This window comes from Rattus norvegicus, chromosome 3, assembly GCF_021556685.1.
Source record: "Rattus norvegicus strain SHRSP/BbbUtx chromosome 3, alternate assembly SHRSP_T2T, whole genome shotgun sequence".
Taxonomy (NCBI): domain Eukaryota; kingdom Metazoa; phylum Chordata; class Mammalia; order Rodentia; family Muridae; genus Rattus; species Rattus norvegicus.
The window spans coordinates 68,978,125-68,996,878 of NC_141536.1; the positions used below are offsets into that span (position 1 = coordinate 68,978,125).

An 18,754-nucleotide genomic window follows, 5' to 3' on the forward strand; every position below is an offset into this window, starting at 1 on the left:
TTCAAGTGTTGAACAGCAGTTTACACACTGACCCAACCTTGGAGGGAAACCATTTCTACCTCTATCCATGAGATTACTCCCTTCGAGGAACAGTTGGCCAGGGCAGAACAGCCCTTCGTAATAGAATGCTTCATGGTTCCCAAGATGCTTCTTTAAAAATCAGAAGCAGACACAGTGCCCCACCTAGGCACAGCCAAACAGGAGAAATCAAAAGGCCTCAGGCAAGGATTGTGGTTACAGCTGGAACTGGGCCTCGAAGGTTCCTGAAATGGACAGGAGAGGAAGCAAAAACAATGCAGGGTCCTATTTGTCTTTCTTGTTCTCCCCATCTGGCACGGCAGTGGGCGTAGGGTTCCCAGGCTTCTCCTCTGACATGTCTCCACCCTTTGAGAGCTTCTTGGCTCGTTGGTACAGCTCATTCAAGTTGAATTCTCGAATCACATTCTCCTATGCAAAAGAGATGAACACATCAACCGCTAGGTGGGAAGGTAAAGTTCAGAGTGTAGGAGTAGGAAGTATTTAACTAAGCACAGTCTGTAAACCAGAGGAATCTGCCCTAACCTACCCTTTTTCTGATACTTAAGTGTCTACTAGAGGCCAGTTATTGTGTCAAGAATTGTTCCGTGCAACTGTAAAGCAATCCTATGAGCCTCCAGTTTATTGAAATTTAGTGATGAGGAACCTAATTCCCTACAGAATACAAGCACCTCATACACCAAGTCTCTATCATTTTTCCTCAGTATTAGCAGCATATAACATAAATCTGCTGACTTAATAAGTGATATCCTGGAACTAATCTACATCCTCAAAAACAGTGGGCAAGTGTCAGAATTCAGGATTAAACCCAGACGAAGTATAAAGCCCATTCACTGTTGTATATCTTTCTCCAAACCATGGCCCATGTTTTTCCCATACCTCAGAAAAGGTCCAAGAGACAGCTCGTCCTTTCTTGTCAATCTGTGGCCGACGCATTACCTCCTTGCCACCTTGGAAGAGGATCAGGGTAGGGAGTTGTTTGGTGAGGGGTGATGTGCTCACTTTGTACCTAGGATCAGATGAGGGCTCAGTACAGTGTGCACCTGTATACACTACTTATATCACTGCAAGTTAATTCTCACTGGGTCTCCAGCCCAAGCATCTACATACCGTGTGCTAACGTCAGTGTAACGTCCAACATCTACCTTCCCAAAATTTAGCCCTGAACAGTTGTACCTGCAAAAAAACATATTATTTAATGTACTGAAATATAAAGAGATGGATCAAGGGAAGTGAAAGTATAGATACCTAGGTAAGAAAGGGAGAAACAACTTTGGATATGCAAAGGTTAGGGACAAAGGAAGGGAGCTACAAGGTCTCTGTCTCTGATATGCTTCATTGTGTATACTCACTTGAGAGACAAGTCAGCATAGATGGGAGCAAAAGACTGGCAATCATTAGACCAATTGGCAAAGAACTCCACAATCCAAGTGACCCTCTTGTCTCGTTCCAGTTCTTCCTACCACACAAAGGAAAGAGAGAATGGGCTAAATCACCCGAGCACCTGAGAAGGTTCAGACCCATGGCAATCGCGGGCTTCCCCTTCCACAATGAACAGTACCCTGACAACATTTCCAGGTTTACCTGTTGGTTCCAGGGATTACATCTAATGCCTCCTACATGTAAGGCAAGCACTCTACTACAAATAAAAATCATTTGGAGGGAAGTATTAAAACAAACTTTTATAAAATATTATAAATCAAGAGATGGACCTTCCCCCAGAACTTCCCAGCTGTAACGGCCACCAATCTTTTTTTTTTTTTTTTTTTGGTTCTTTTTTTCGGAGCTGGGGACCGAACCCAGGGCCTTGCCAATCTTTTTTTTAATAACCAAAAAGAAATGTGTAGCTACAGTTATTGTGTGGGTGCAGGCATGCATGCCACTGCCCGCTTATTGTCAGTTCTCTCTTTTTAGCCTGAAGATTGACGTTTGGCAACAAGGACCTTTTTTTTAAGTTTATTTTTTAATTATTATTATTTTGCGAGAACACACATATGGAGGCCAGAGGATAACTCTGTGCAGTGGATTCTCAAATTCTACTTTTACATGGGTTCCAGCGACCAAGTTGAGGCTGTCAGGGCTTGTGCAGCAAATATCTTTACTTGATGAAGCTCATCTCACTAGCCTACCAGTCTTTCCTGTGACAGACACGGAGCTGGAACTGCTCTAGAACTCATTATGTAGCCTATACTTCCTCAAACTTGCAGCAACTCACTAAGCAGGCCTTTAACCCCAGCATTTGCTAGGCAAGGCAAAAGGATCTCTGATTTGAGGCCTGCCTGGTCTATGGAGGAAGATCCAGAATAGCTAGGACTATCCAGAGAAACCCTACCTTGAAAAACCAAAATAAACAAACGAAACCTTGCAGCAATTTAGAATAATACAACCTAGCTTCAAATAAATGAGACATAAATAATATAGTATTATTTACTAGGCTCTGCACAATTACCGGGGGATTACCCCTAAACTAAATCTCTAATGCTACTACCCCAACTAGGCTCCCCAAATACTTGCTGTTTGTTACTTCTCTGCGTTATTTTTGCTTCAGCAGTCTTCAGCAGGTGTTCTAGGGAGGCATTTCCCTGTGGTACGTACTTCTGGTCATGAATCACAGAGATCTCCTGTCTTCTGCCTCTTCCCCTCCTCTGTGCTCCTTCTCCTCGTGGTCCCTACCTGCGACCCCCAGTCTGGTAACTCAAACTCTAGCTTTCTCTATTCCAGCACTTATTGGCTGTAGTCAGTTTTATTTAACCACTCGTTTTAAACTGGGAAGCAAGGTTTATACAACAAAGGCTGGTGTACACGAGGATCCACTAGTCTTAGATCTTGGGGTACAGAATTTAGTGTTTGAATACAAGCAGCACCAGACCAACCCCCCTAGGCAGCAATCCGACCTCAGCCTCCCAAGTATGAGCATAACAATTGCCCATCACCAACCCCAGCTGTTTACTTCTACCCTGAGGCACTGTCTGTAGGAATAAAGAACACGAAGCCATAAAGCAGGAACCAAGAAATAGGAAGCAGAATACTCACATCAATGGTTTTATCATTGAAGTACTTGATATATTCAGGACCCATGTACAGGGGGGGCTTGCAGGTCATCAGGAACACTAAATGCAGAGAAAAAAATGTCAAGAGATAAAAATATACAAGGCCTTTTACAGATTTACTTGCAAACTCACTCAGGAATTTCAGAATATGTGCACATATTCCTCTTAAAATCCTGTCTAAGAAAGCACCACCTTAGCTACACATATAATTCATTAGGTTCAAGATAAGGATCGGAATCTGGTCCTCAAAAATCAAGCCTTTATCAAAGAACTTTACTATTTTGAATTATTACCTTATAGAACCTTAGCATAATAAAAGCCATTTTCTCACCTATGCAGAGTGTGAGGTACAGCAGGCCCATTCGAATATCCAATCGGAAGAAAAGAATTGCGTTGGCCACTTTGCTAAACATGAAGATGTTGCCCACATGTTGCTCCACAGTGACTAGAACACAGAGATACCACAGTCAGGCTGGCTGAAGTTCCCACTCTTTGCCCCTCTTCCTAGGGTACTTTGAAATGGGAACAGGAGGGAGAGGATATACAAAGGCCAAGGAGAAACTAGTCCCTGGCATGAAATGTGGAACTAGTTTACTAAATACAATGTTCCTCCAACAGCATGAAAGGGGAGCCTCAGCACGGCATGAGTCCCAGTGCCCAGCCAGTGCACAGCAGGAACTTACTGGATCTGCGGTTCTTCATCATCACAATAGCACTGAGAAACATCAGGATCTCCACCTCTCTCTGGAAGACAACAAAGTGGTGAACAAGGCTGATGGGATAGGGGACAAAATATGAAATGCAAAACAAGAGATCCAGCTTGAGTTGGTAATAAAGCCATAGCTGGAGCTGGCTGAGGGACAGTGGTACCAACAAGTCAAAAGACTGAGGCTTAGGGTCTAACCTTGGCAAACGGCTAGTATCTTTTCCTGTCTCAGCCTCTGATTATTGGGATACATAACCATGTCCCACTGGTTTTCTTTAACAAGGTAGTGAGTGTGTGTGTGTGTGTGTGTGTGTGTGTGTGTGTGTGTGTGTGTGTGTGTGCGCGCATGTGCGTGCTCTCAGGCGTGTGCCACAGCATACACGTGGAAATCAACAACATCTTGTAGGAGACAGTTCTCTCAAACTCACAGTGCTCCTCCCACTTCAGCCTCTCCAGTGCTGGGCTTCTTTTATCATCTGGTTGAGAAAGGATCTTGTTATATAGCTTAGGCCAGAATGTCTTCTCTTTTATTTTGTTTTGGAGAATCTTTCATGGGTCATGTTGGCACCCAACTCCCCATGCTGGTTTACTTTAAGCTTGTGACCCTCTTGCCTCACCTCCCAAATGGTGAAATCACAGTGTGTATTACCATGCTATGGTTTTACAATGACTTATTATTATATTATTATTACAATTTCTTTTCAGGGAGTCTCAAATTTTTATGCTGTCTTCTGTCTTCAGGATACACATGGTGTGAGTCCACATGTAGTGGTGCACATGTGTGAACCCAGCATCCTGGAGGACTGAGGCAGGAGGAACACCAAAACTTCAAACCTGGGGTTGGGGATTTAGCTCAGCGGTAGAGTACTTGCCTAGCAAGCGCAAGGCCCTGGGTTCGGTCCCCAGCTCCGAAAAAAAAAGAAAAAAGAAAAAAGAAAAAAACAAAACAACAACAACAACAAAAAAAAAAAACTTCAAACCTAGCTTGGTCTACAACATATCAAGTTTCAGGCCAATGAGGACTACAGGTGTAGTTCCACTGATGCTGGCACAGCCTGAGGAGCTCCCCTAATCTCTTAGGAGCCCACTCAGGTCAAAGTAGGATTCATAGTTTCATTAAAGGAGAGTTTCACGGCTAGCCAGTATAAAGAGTTGTGTGTATATTTGTTTTGAAAGAATATTTTTCGCTTATGTGTAATACATTAAATGTGTATTAGGAGTTTACCTGAATGTATATAACTGCACTGTGTGTTTAGTATTCTCAGAGACTAGAGGTCATTGCTGGATCCTCTGGAACTGGAATGATGGATGGTTCTGAGCTGCCATGTGGGTGCTGGGAACCTCATTCAAGTCCTCTCTCTAATACCAGTCAGTGCCCTTAATCACTGAGCCATCTCGTCTCTCCAGTCCCCAGAGTTGAGGTCTTCTTAATTCAATGTTTACTTTTATTATTTTTATCACATACATGTGTGCTGGTATATGCAAGTGAGTGCAGGTCACTGAAAGGCCCCTCCTCCCCCCAAAACCTGGAGTTACAGGCAGCCCCAAGCCTCCTGATGTGGGCATTAAGAATCAAATATGGGTTATCAGAAATGAGTATGTGTGATTCCTCCTAACCTCCCCCAAGACAAGGTTCCTTTATGCAGCCCTGGCTGTTGGAACTAATCCTGTAGACCAGGCTGGCCTCAAACACACTGAGATCCACCTGCCTCTGTCTCCCAAATGCTGGGATTAAAGGCACTCACCACCACTGCCTGGCCTGAGTATGTATTGTTAACCACTGAACCATCTTTCCATTTTGAAGCTATTTTAATATAGTCTTAAGTGTGTGGGTTAAGGGAGAAAAAAAGAGTTCAGGAAGATTCAAAACCATAGGCACTTCTTCCTTATTTTTTTTTTTTTAATCATAGTCATCTATACTATATTGGTGGGATTTGAAGCTGTTCTCTTCAGAGGGCCTAATGAAATCATAGGGCAAATCTTAAGAGGCACCTGGCAGAGTTGTAATTTATAAAGTAAGATTCCAGAGTACAGGAATAGAAATAAGTAGGGTATCTGGTGCTCTTTTGTTTTGAGTTAGGGTCTAACTATGTAGTCCTGATGGATCTAGAAAGCCCTATATAGATCAGGCTTACATCAATCTTACAGAAGTCACCTGCCTTTGTCTCTAGAGTGCTGGGTTAAAATGGTACAACCCAAAGCCCCGCAACAGTATTGTATCTTTAATGTAAACAAAGTTAATAATCTTGTTTGAGAGTCCCAGAACATGTGAGGCCTACCCAAGGTTATATTAATACCTTTAGTCCTGGTCATTGCTGTTATAGCATAAATATCTGTATATGAAAAAAAAATATTAGCTCTATGTCCACAACCTTCACGGTAAATGTTAACTGTTCTTAAATATTGCTTCTTAGATGGTTGATGGGCTTCCCCCCACCTCGTATTTTTGTAACCTTCCCTGTTTTCCTATCCCACCTCAGGAAGATAGTGCGCACAGTTGTTATGCCCAGAGCAGACGATTTTTCCACCAAAGTCATTTATTTTGTTGAGTCAGTGACCTATGTCTGCCGGTCTATCAGAGAATTGATTAAGGTTAGACAGCACTTAGTGAACGCTGTGTTACCTTGAAAAATCGCCTAACTACACTGTGATCACTTCGTTAAAAATTAGAAAAATTTAAATGGTATTTCTACCACGGGCCTAGTCTTCGTCAGTGGCGCCCCAAGGAACTTGGAATCACAGAAGAATATTGTTCATCTGTGATGGAAACCCTGGAATCTGTTTCTCCATCTTTAACACGAAGGTAAGGACTAGATAACGGCCTAGGCTCTCCACTCAAGTGTGTAAGCTACACTCGAAACCCGCCCTCCCATCTTCACATGCACCTGCAGGGCAGGGATGGATGGTCAAGGTCGACAGCTACTAAGGCAGGGGGCGCTCACCCAGTCAAAGTCACACGGGTTGCCATCTTCGCGCTGCGTGGGGAGACCGTTGCAAATCGGCGGCAGCTTCCTCACGAGGAGGAAAGCAATGGAAAGCAGGGCAGACAGAAGGCAATAAGGTCTGGCCAGCCATCGAGAAAGCCGCGGCACCGAGTACACCAAGGCAATCAGAGGCGCGAGGACAGCCATCTTCCCTGCCTACACTCTTGCAGGCTCACTCCCGCTCCCCAAATCGTCGTCCTCCGCCCCCAACAGCAAGGCTTCTATTGGGCCAAATATCAGATGCAACGCCTCCAGACCCGGATGTAGATCTCTTATTGGGTGCTATAATAGATCGGAAAATGAATTAGATAGTCTATTGGTCCTCATAATTGTCGCTTTTCTACCTGAGTCATTTTATTGGCTATTAGTCTGTGAAACACTACCTGAACAATCTCTCAGGGCAAAGGAAGTAAGTTGCCGGAAGATGGTGGGCGGAGCTTAGCGTATCCAATGATGGGAAGCTGTTAAACCAAGAGGGTGGTACCCTGTGAAAGTGCTGTCCAATGAAAGTAATTAACGCCAGATCCCGGGTAACCAAGAGCGGCGAGTGCTATGGAGAACTTCACAGCCCTGTTCGGAGCTCAAACTGACCCCCCACCGCCACCAAGCGCACTAGGGTTCGGGCCTGGAAAGCCTCCGCCGCCACCCCCTCCTCCTCCGGGAGGTGGTCCAGGCACGGCTCCACCTTCGACCGCGACCTCGGCCCCCGTGGGAGCGGATAAGTCCACGGCTGGAAGCGGTCCCTTCTACCTTATGCGGGAATTGCCAGGTGAGTAGTGGGCCAAAAGTAGCCAATCAGATAATAGTTTAGGTGACCGTTGTGGCTAGCATCCTGCAGCGCAAGGTGTAAGATAACAGGGCTACGGGTGGCCAGTGGGCAACAGTGTCAGAAGCCCTTTGGCGATTCACAACTCTAAAAGATAACTTGATTTCCCGGGGTGGGTTTGGGTTGGGTGTGAATATCTGGGACTACCTCTAGCGAGAAGTTCTGTGATCCGGGTTCTCTAACCGCTGTTTGTGACTCTATGAAAACGAGCCATTGTTTGGAACTCGGGAGACCTGATTTAACGTTTCTGGAGACAGTAAGATTTTAGTTTAAAGTCTGTCACAAACTTGTTGGTTTATAGCAAGTTGCCTTCCTCGTCAGGGACTTGGAGATTAACCCGCTCAAAGAAAGGACTAGAATTGAATCAATTCTTACATTCATAAAGTTAGTTATTCGGGAAAATTGGGGGGGGCGTGGCTCAGTGGTAGAACTCTTGACTGCCATGCATAAGGCGCGTGTTCACAGAATCATCTCTGAGTAGGTAACATTCAAGAATAAACAAAGCCATCGGTCCTTGGACAGAGAGAAGATACTAGATAGAAGAAACTACATCAGGAGACCTGTTTTGGAGGGGAAGATGGGGGGGGGGGTGCTTAGAATATCTGAGGGGCAGAAGACACATTGAATTCAAGGAAAGGAACAATTCCAGTACTGATGGAAAATAGGTAGAGGCCTTTATAAGGCAATGTAGGTTTAAAGTTCAAGTTGAAGTCAATTTCAACATGGGGGGGGGGGAATGAGCTAATTTAGTGATTTTTTTTTTAAAAAGATATTCAGCAGAAACATAAGTGAAAATGGGGTAATCAGAAATCAGTGTTCCTAAAAGAGAATGGTTTGGACCAGGACTTAGCAGTAGAGAAGCAAATGAATACAGGATACATGATAAAGGTGAAGCCTACAGAAATAAAGAACTAAATATAAACAGAGGAATTGTGGGTGTTCTGTACAAAGGTTATAGTAGTCTGAGAGTAGGAAGTTATGGAAAGAAAAAATTTGAAGAGCTAAAAATCAAGAGGTGTTCTGGATATGTTAAATCTTAGGGAACTTGTGGTACTATATACCAGCACTCAGGAGGTGAAGGCAGAAGGTTCTGGAGTTCCAGCCCAGCCTAGAGGACATGAGATCCTGCTTCAAAAAAAGAAAAATAGAAGTTCAGTTATCCCAATTAGCTATTAGCACAGTAGTTTAAAGTTCACATCAGTGAGGTGTGTACAATATGTAGCCCTTTTAGATAGATAGGTATTATATTTTATAGTTGAGGACTGAAGCATAAAGAAATAACTATATGTGCTTTAATGACAGGTGTCTTCCAGAAGTTCTCTTTTTCCTTATTTTAGTTGTTTTGCCTCACTATGTAGCCCTGGCTTGTCTCAAATTCACTGTAGACTTGGCTGGCCTTGAACTCACAGAGATCCACTTAATCTCAGCCTTCAGGTATGTGCCACCATGCCCAGCTTCTTCCAGCAGTTTATCTTTTGCATTTCCTGTTCTGATTATGCCATTTATATATAAATCAGTTGATAAATACTGAATCTCCGAGGCAAACGCTGGGTATGGTGGGATTCTGAGAAGGGGAGATTATTAAGCCGGGTTTTTACGTAGCTTACTTTTTGAGATCCATAATACATGGTTTAAGGATGGTGCTTGTATCTTTGTGGGTGTCTGTTTACTACTTTATAGTCATGCTTCACACAGGAAGCAGTGTTTAAAACTACCTGATGGTTTTCAAAATGTGTTAGCCAAAATGACAGCAATAATAAGATGTCATTTGAACTGAACTCTGAAGAATTTATATAGGCAAACAAAATTAGAAAGTTATTTTCTCAAAGGAAATAGTGGTACAGTTTTGTTGCTGTTTTCTACCCAGAGGATACGTAGATCTATCTGGATACATTAGAAATTTTGCAGGAAGATTAGTAGTTGATCAGGCTCCAAAGTTAAGTTGTAATAAAATTTGATTAGGAAGGCTAGGGATGTAGTTTAGTTGGAAGAGTACATGCTTAGCATGCATAAAGACCTCTATATTCATTCTCCATACTTGACAAACCGGGCTTGATGGTATATTTCTATAATCCCAGCCCTTGGGAGATGTACACAGGAAGATCAGGAGCCCAAGGTCATTGCTGGCTACATGAGACCTTGCCTTGAAAAGGTCCATTGGAACTGTAAAGATGACTCTAAGGTCATGCAGTTAAGGACATTTGATGTTGTCCAAAGGACCAAGCTTGGTTCCCATAATCCATATGGGAGCCTCACAATTGTATGTAACTCCAGCTCCAGGGATCCCAACACCCTCTACTGACCTCCATAGGCACTCAAATAATATGTGGCATACATCCACACAACACAACACACACACACGCGCACGCGCACACACACACACGCACACACACCAAATAGGATAAAAATAAATCTTTCAGGATAAATCAAGAGGCAGGTTGATCTCTCAGTTCAAGGCTAACTTGGTCTACCTAGTGAGTTCCAAGTCATCCAAGACTTTAGAGAGAGACTCTATATCAAAAAAAATTTAAAATTTTAAAAAATTATTAGACTCTAGTACCATGGGAATTTAAATAGAGGTTATTTAAATAGAGCACCCCCATGCTTAAAATCACACTCAAGACCTTCCACAAGCTACATAAGCACCTAAGCACTGTACCACTGGTTTTTGTTTCTAAAACTACAGAACATGAGTTCTCAGGTTTGGAATAGAGGGGCCATAATGATGTAAACAATATTTAGACTTTCAAGAAAGGAAAAAAAATGAATCTGCATAGAATTGACATAGAAAGAGTTGGGAATTCAAAATTTGGTTTTTAGAATCATGCCCCCCCCCCTTTTATGGATTTTTTTATTTACATTTCAAATGTTATTCCCTTTCCCAGTTTCCCATCCATAAACCCCCTATCCCATCCCCCTCTCCCTGCTTCTATGAGGGTGTTCCCCACTCCCACCCCTCCTGCCTCCCTGCCCTGGCATTCCTCCATACTGGGGCATCGAGCCTTGACAGGACCAAGGGCTTCTCCTCCCATTGTTGCCAACAAGGCCATCCTCTGCTACGTATGCAGCTGAAGCCATTGGTCAGTCCATGTGTACTCTTTGGATGGTGGTTTAGTCCCTGGGAGCTCTGGTTGGTTGGTATTGTTGTTCTTATAGGGTTGCAAACCCCTTCAGCTCCTTTAATCCTTTCTCTAACTCCTCCAATGGGGACCCCGTTCTCAATCCATGGTTGGCTGCAAGCATCCGCCTATGTATTTGTCACGCTGTGGCAGAGCCTGTCAGGAGATAGCTATATCAGGCTCCTGTCAGCATGCACTTCTTAGCATCAGCAATATTGTCTGGGTTTGGTGGCTGTATGGCTTAAAGAGGTTTATAAATCATTTTCAGAGAACCAACAATTCAAATAGAAGTTAAATCCCTATTTACTTTTTAGTGTTTATGTGTATGAATGTTTTCCTGCATGTGTGTATACGCACTGTGTATCCAGGGAGGTCAGAGAAGACATCAGATTTCCTCTAACTAGATTTATATACGAATGCCTGTGAGCAGCCCAGCAGGTGTTGGGAATGGAACCTGGGTCATCTGCTGAGCTGTCTGTCTATCTGGCCAGCCCCCTCATGTTTACTTATTTAATTTCTTTTCTGTTTGAGGCAGTCTCATGTCACCCAGGCTGGCCTCAAACTCCTGCAGTCAAGGATGAGCATGAGCTCCTTTCTTTCCTGTCTCTACCTCCTGAGTGTTGGGATTACCAGGATATGCCACTTTGGTATGCTTGAACTCCTGTTTTAGAAGTTCTGAAAAGCACTGGCTTTGGTGGCTCACCCACCCAACTCTTGGGTGGCAGAGGTAGACAGATCTCTCTGTGTTCAAGACCAACCTGGCCTACAAAGTAAGTTCTGGAACAGCCAGGGTGTTAAATAAAGAAACCCTTTTGGAAGAAAAAAAATATGAAAAGCGGGCTGGAGAGATGGCTCAGCGGTTAAGAGCACCCGACTGCTCTTCCAGAGGTTATGAGTTCAATTCCCAGCAACCACATGGTGGCTCACAACCATCTGTAAAGAGATCCGATGTCCTCTTCTGGTGTATCTGAAGACAGCTACAGTGTGTACTTACATATAATAAATAAATAAAAATCTTTAAAAAAAAATATGAAAACCAACAACTACCCTCTCAGCTGAGCCTTAAACATAACCAGTGGGAAGGAGGGGCACTGGCGGAAACAGGACAAATGAGACAAACAGGAGGGTGCTCAGTTAGGAGAGGCATGACAGTACTAAGGATCCAACAGTGCTGCACATCAGCCTTCTGCATTATTGCACGGCGAAGAGAAGGGAACATGTGCAGTAAGGCCTAGACCAGAAAAAAAGTGCTTATGTCAGAAACATTTTAATGTATAACCTGTGCACTAACCAGTCATGTGGATAAGACACCATCTCTTGGGGCTGGGGATTTAGCTCAGTGGTAGAGCGCTTACCTAGGAAGCGCAAGGCCCTGGGTTCGGTCCCCAGCTCCGAAAAAAAGAACCAAAAAAAAAAAAAAAAAGACACCATCTCTGCCTTCACAGTTCAGAACCGGAACTTTCCCAAGTAAATATCATAAACAGGCCACTTTACCTGTATGCTGTCATAATTATCAGTGAGGTTGTTCATTAGATAGTTCTACTTTTATTTTGTCCATATTATTAGCATATTTCTATTTTGAAAAAAGTCAGCCATTGAATATATTGTATCTGTAACTGAACTATAAGGTTCTGTTATACTGATCCACACAGAGATGTTTCTGAGATCATTTTATGAAAAGCAGAACAGTATTTGATATAATGTCAAGTAAGTTATTCTAGTTAGTTTTCCTCCTTTTTTGAGTTTCTGTCTCTCCCTACTTTGCTCCATCACCTTTCCATCCCTCTAGCCCATGGTGTAGTATTTTGTGTTTGTTTATTATATGTTACTGAGGTGGGGTGTTTGAGACAGGATTTCATTAGGGAGCCTAAACCTTGTCTCGTAGCATTACACTTACAGGTGTGTACCACCATACCTCGATACCATGTTATTACATACAGGTTTAGTGTCTACAATCTAATACGCTTATCTAAAATGTTTCCAGTTTTTCAGATTTCAAAATATCTGCATAGATTTTAACCAGTTGCACATCCTGAATCCAGAAATATGAAGTCTGAAATGCTCTAAAATATGAAACTTGTTAAGTGCTTGAATTCACTAAGTTTCACATTTCAGACTTTTGAACAAACTATGAATGTTCAACTTATAAAATTTACTTTTTTTTTTTCTGCTTGGTTTTGTGTGTATGTGTGTTTAATTATATGATTTGTTTTTGAGACAGGGTCTCTATGTAACAGCCTTAGCTGTCCTGGAACTAGCTTTGTAGGATAGGTTGGCCTTGAACTCACAGAGATCCGCCTGCCTCTGCATCCCAAGTAAATGCTGGGATTAAAGGCATGTGCCACTATGCCTGGCTTTGTTTGGTTTCTTATTTTACTTTTTTGAAAAGGTTTATAATTGTGGTGGCTTAAATAAGAATGGCTCCCAGAGGGGCGGCAATGGGGGGAGGGTTGGGAGGGGAACACCCATAACGAAGGGGAGGGGGGAGGGGGATGTTTGCCCGGATACCGGGAAAGGGAATAACACTTGAAATGTATATAAGAAATACTCAAGTTAATAAAAATATATATATATATATATAAATAAAAAATAAATAAGGCTGCTATGAAAAAAAAAAAAGAATGGCTCCCAGAGGCTCAATATTTCAATGTTTAGTCACCGGGGAGTGACTGAAAAAGATTAGAAGGATTAGGAGGTGTGGTCACTGGGGATGGGCTCTGAGGTTTCAAAAGCTCATGCCTAGGATCTCTCTATGCTGGTGATATTTCTCAACTCCTCAAGTGCCATGCTGTCATCATGTTACCCAACATGATAATGAACTAAGCCTCTGAAACTAAGGAAACCTTCTTGTAATTATAAGAGTTCCTGGAGCCATGTCTCTCTAGAGCAATAGGACAGTGACTAAGACAATAATTCTCCTTTAATAGATTCCTCATTTACATTAAACTATAGTCCTTCGTGGGGCTGGAGAGATTGTTCAACAGGACATGGGTTACCCTTGCAAAAGAGCCAGATTCAGTTCCTAGGGCAGCTCACAACCATCTTTAACTCCAGTTCTAGGGGATCCAACCCCCTCTTCTGCGGGCACCAGACACACATGGTACACATGCATAACATTGCAGACAAAATAAACATACATATAAAGTAAGTCTAAAGATTGTTTTTTCTTTCAATTTTCTTCCGAGCTACTAACAAAAAGTTACCTGCTTTTGGTATAACTATTATTACTGTTTTCTAGGCAGCACAGAGCTGACGGGCAGCACCAATTTAATCACACACTACAACCTGGAACAGGCCTATAATAAGTTCTGTGGGAAGAAAGTGAAGGAGAAGCTAAGTAACTTCCTGCCTGACCTCCCTGGGATGATTGATCTTCCTGGCTCCCATGACAACAGCAGCCTCCGCTCCCTCATTGAGAAACCTCCTATTCTTGGTGGCTCTTTTAATCCGATCACAGGGACCATGCTGTCTGGTTTCCGCCTCCATACTGGCCCGGTGAGTCCCTTTTTGGGGAGTAAGAAAGTAAATGGCCTGAAAGGTATGGAGGTAGTTTTCTGTCCAAGTCTATTCCTTCATAATTTACTGAGAACAGATGATGGGGGAGAGGATTTTTTCTCTCTGCTCACTAGGACCGTCTTTTGGTTCCCTCAGTTGCCAGAGCAGTGTCGTCTGATGCATATTCAGCCTCCCAAGAAGAAGAATAAGCATAAGCACAAACAGAGCCGTACCCAGGATCCTGTTCCCCCAGGTAAGGAGCACCTCTTATTCAAACAGAGACCCTGTCAAGTATGGTCTGGCCTTACAGTGAAGCTTAGTTACCCTGGACTCCCAGGTTTTCCCCAAAAAGAAATTCATATAGTGCCCTTTCTTGGGCAAGTAGTGACTTAGCACAGGTGCTCTAGCAAGACCTCTATATCCTTTCTAGACACTTGAGAAAAATAGTAGTAGGATTTCTAGAGTTAGATTTTCCTGTAGCCTTGAGAGTTTATAGCAGTAGATCTTAAGCTCAACAGGTTATAGGCTCTTAATGTTTCCTACAGAAACACCATCTGATTCAGATCACAAGAAGAAGAAAAAGAAAAAAGAGGAGGATCCTGAACGAAAAAGGAAGAAAAAAGAAAAGAAGAAGAAGAAGGTAGGGAGCTGATGTGATTGGGACCCATCAAGTTTTCCCTGTGTCACCTTTTCCTTCTTTTTATTATTTATGAGTACATGTGCTTCCCTACATTAGTGCAGTGGCCAGAAGAGGGCTTAGCCCTGGAGCTGTAGTCACAGTCCTATGATGGTACTGGGAACTGAACTCAGGTTTTCTACAAGACAGTACATGCTTATAACCACTGAGCCAGCCATCTCTCCAGCCACCATTTTACCATTTTTAAATAGAATTCTTTGCCTCAAGTTGGACCAAAAATTGAAAACTTAGGGCAAACTTTTTGTTTGTTTGTTTTTTTCTTTTTTAACAAAACTGACCAAGGCTAATTCTTTTATTGTTTTTCTCTGAAGTAGTAGGGAATTAGCTAGGGCCTCACTCATGGTAGGCAATTGCTTTAGTATTGAGCCATGTCCAGTCTTTTTAAAAATTTGTATTTTGGGGTTGGGGATTTAGCTCAGTGGTAGAGCACTTGCCTAGGAAGCGCAAGGCCCTGGGTTCGGTCCCCAGCTCCGAAAAAAAAAGAACCCAAAAAAAAAAATTTATATTTTGTTTGATAATTTTTTTAAAGAATTATTTTTTGTGTAATACACTGTAGCCATCTTCAGACACAACAGAAAGGGCATCAGATCCCATTACAGATGGTTGCTGGGAATTGAACTCAGGACCTCTGCAAGAGCAGTCAGTGCTCTTAACCACTGAGCCATCTCTCCAGCCCCTCTTATTGATAATTTTTGAGATAGAGTTTCACTGGATTGTCTAGGCAGGCCTTGGAATTTGTAGTCTTTCTGCCTCCATTTTCCCAGGTAACTGAGATTACAAGTTTATGCTAGCAGGCTCACCTTGTATTATTATTTTTTTTTTTTTTTTGACAAGGTTTCAAGATGTAGTCTTGGCTGGGCTGGAATTCAGTGTGTAGACCAGGCTAGTTTCTACCTCAGATCTACTTGCTTCTGCCTCCAGAGTACTGGGATTAAAGACATGCACCACCACATCCAGCTAGGTCCATCTTTAGTTTCTGAATGTCCTTACTTTTTTTTTTTCCAGAACCGACATAGTCCAGACCACCCGGGTATGGGCAGCTCTCAAGCCAGCAGCAGCAGCAGCCTCCGCTAATAGGACTACTGGACTTTGCCAAGGATGACTTTCCTGTGATACTGAACCTGCTGATAAAAACTGTCTTCTGGGCACTTGGACCCTGTTGTGGGGTCATCCAGCGGCTGGACAGGGGCCAGCCCCTGCTGTGCATGTGACTAATACACTTTAGAGAAGGGCCATGCTTTTTATGGTTTAGACCAATTGGTGTTTCCATGGACGTCCTTTTTTACAAGAAGCTGTTTTTCTTTTTTTTCCCCCTCTCCTTTATGCAATTTGATTCCAGGACTTCGGTTTTTTGTTTTGCTTTTAAAGTGCGTTTAACAGACTAGCATAGCTGCCTTTTAAGAGACAAGTGCCATTCTATTTGAATCAAAGTTTAGGACAAGGGACTAAGATAAGATGCAAGAGATTCTGGATCTTGCCATCACATGATTTCTTCTTTAGCAGGCTAGAAAATCAAAATGAGACTAGAGAACATGGTGTGAAAGCAAGTTTGCTAGTATTTTCCCACCATAGACACAAAATTACTTTGCTGATTATGCTCAGAGCAAAGTGCCTGGATGATCTTCATCTTCCATCAGGAAAGCTGGCCCAAATAAGGTTTATACCTGTGTTTATATACCACAGTGAACTGGTGATCCACAGCCACCAGTATATTTCAGCAGGAAAGACCAACTAGTATTTGTCTCATCGTGCTCCCACCGTTCTCTGGTGCCTGTCCCCTAAGACATATGTATACTAGGCAAGTTTATCTTTTCCTTTCCCTCCCTTTTTTTCCCTACATGCTTTTTAAATGAACCTCTCACAAGAAGTTTAATATTGGATTTGGTTGTTTTGAAAAAGTTTAGGGTTTTTTTTTTTTTTTTTTTTTTTTTTGAGACATCACACTATGCAACCCTGGATTGCTATGACGGCTAGGCTGGCTGGAGACCCATCTGCAGTTCCCACCAAGTTCTGGGATCAAAGGCATGCACCACCATGCTTCGCTGTTTTTACTTTCTAAAGAGGAAATTAAGGAGGAGTAACACAAGAAATTTCAACAAACCAGATGCTTTTGTTATGAAAAGCCAGGTTTTTCTCACCCAGCCAGGCATTTAATTTGATAGCCAGAATAAAAACAGGACCAGAGAATGAGGTTTTCCTTTTGACTCCATAAGACCATTCTGCCTTAACCAGACAAAACACAAGTCAGGGGGAACTGGTTAGATCAGGATTTATTTTATTCTTTGTTGGTTTAAAATGGCTAATCAGAATAAAAAAATTAAAGGGTCTCTGTATAGAGGCTGGAGTCTTCCCTGTTTAAGGTTAGAACCCAGCTACCCCTCTACCCAGCACCATATTGAGGTGGGCTAAGGGGTAAACCCCAAGGGACAATCGGAGGGGCCTAGGCCTGCCACTCCTTCTCTCTATCCCATTTTTGGCATATGATGAAAAATATTGCTTTTTTGGATTCTTCTCTCCTGGCCTTGGATTTTAAGATTTTCCTGTAAATTCTAGGGAAGCATTGAAGGGGCTCACCACAATCCCTGTCTTCCAAGAATGGAGGGCAGGGCTGCCTGGTGTTTCTTAAATTTGGCCAAGCTCTCTTCCTGATCTCCCACCACCATCATGGAACTGTGACCCCTTTCCTGGGGAAATTAGATGTGAAGGAGTTTAAAAACTCTCCAAGTTCTTTTATCTGACAGAATCCCAGATGTACCCAGGTTTCTTTCCTAATCACTGAGCACCAGCAGGTGCTACTTCTTCAGTCGGTAACTGGGACAAAAGAGGGAACCATGGAGAAAAGGAAGACTTTAATGTCTCTCTTTTCCTGCTGGTCTAAGGAAAGGGAAGAATAAAATCCCCCTCCATATATATATATTTCTATATATCCCTCCCTTGTTTTCCCATCCCAGGATAGATATATAATTTCTTTGATATTTATAATATATATATATGTACACACACACCTGGTAACGGAGAAGAGGAAAAAAATAGAATCCGTAACAATAATAAAAAAAATTATTTCTGGTTTAAAAATGATCTGGTTCCCTCCAGGGCGAGCAATTGCACAAATGTCCACTGAGTCTGGTCCAGGGATCAAGGAAGGGAAGGTCTTAAAAGATCAAAGGAGGGGGAGGTGCCACCCCAGTCTCAGGGCCCCAACTCTCCTTAACCCCATGGCATTTTGTAAAACAAGCCTCATCCTCTTGGAATCGGTGGTTTAAAAAATGTCCATGCAAAGTAGGGGAGCCCCTTGAGGGAAGGAAGGTGGCCACCTGAGGCCCTTTGGTGTAGGTGCAGAGGTGTGGGGGAAGGGAGGCGCCAAGATTCACACAGAAATCTCGTAAGTGGTGCCACCCACCCCTGACACCTTCTTGACTCCTCCCCTTGTGGGGCTACTGAGAGGTGGCTGGCCTGGGCCAGGGGAAGCTGAGCCTATACTCTTGGGCTGCCCATTGGATTTGCTGTAGGTGGTCTTGAGCTGTACTTCGTCTCTGAGGGAAAAAGAAGAAACAGACATCAGGGAAAGATGCACAAAACACACAAAAGGTCTAATATTGGGGGGTGGGTGAGTTTTTCACATATTTTCTTACCCAAATACAGTCCCTTTTACTTTATTGATATGTTTAAAGTAAGACTGATTTCTCTTTCTCCCCAATTCATTCCTAAGCACAGCTCCCATATCCTTTCTGGCAAAGAAAACTTTCAGGAGGGCAATATTAAGGGAATATTATCAATCTTCAATCTCTTAAGGAGGAATTGTTCATGAAGGCAATCAAATGTGAAAAGAGTTCTCAGCATC

The 18,754-nt window shown here is 42.8% G+C and overlaps 3 protein-coding genes across 12 annotated transcripts in view; 1 reads left to right on the forward strand and 2 right to left on the reverse strand.

Moving 5' to 3' along the window:
- On the reverse strand, positions 1-7,734 carry Tmx2 (thioredoxin-related transmembrane protein 2). Its single transcript, NM_001007643.1, has 10 exons — positions 7,527-7,734; positions 7,160-7,237; positions 6,735-7,058; positions 3,770-3,830; positions 3,418-3,531; positions 3,070-3,146; positions 1,389-1,495; positions 1,147-1,212; positions 916-1,045; positions 1-447 (listed from the first exon to the last, which is right to left on the reverse strand). The coding sequence occupies exons 3-10, from the start codon at positions 6,921-6,923 to the stop codon at positions 304-306; spliced, it is 888 nt and encodes a 295-aa protein (NP_001007644.1). The 5' UTR covers positions 6,924-7,058; positions 7,160-7,237; positions 7,527-7,734; the 3' UTR covers positions 1-303.
- On the forward strand, positions 7,285-17,988 carry Med19 (mediator complex subunit 19). 3 transcript variants are annotated; one of them, NM_001107741.1, is given in 5 exon segments: positions 7,285-7,545; positions 13,960-14,216; positions 14,373-14,469; positions 14,762-14,856; positions 15,919-17,789. In NM_001107741.1, coding segments are annotated over 5 exon segments (735 nt in total). In that variant the 5' UTR covers positions 7,285-7,328; the 3' UTR covers positions 15,988-17,789.
- The window catches only part of Zdhhc5 (zDHHC palmitoyltransferase 5), a 27,856-nt gene continuing 26,273 nt past the window's right edge, over positions 17,172-18,754 (reverse strand). For 7 of the 8 annotated variants that reach the window (XM_087653147.1, XM_087653153.1, XM_087653150.1 and 4 more), the window contains one exon: positions 17,172-18,446. In XM_087653147.1, coding sequence (XP_087509273.1) covers positions 18,281-18,446 — 166 coding nt within the window. In that variant the 3' untranslated portion in view covers positions 17,172-18,280. The remainder of the gene's footprint in view (positions 18,447-18,754) is intronic. The other variant, NM_001039338.1, reaches the window with a different exon arrangement.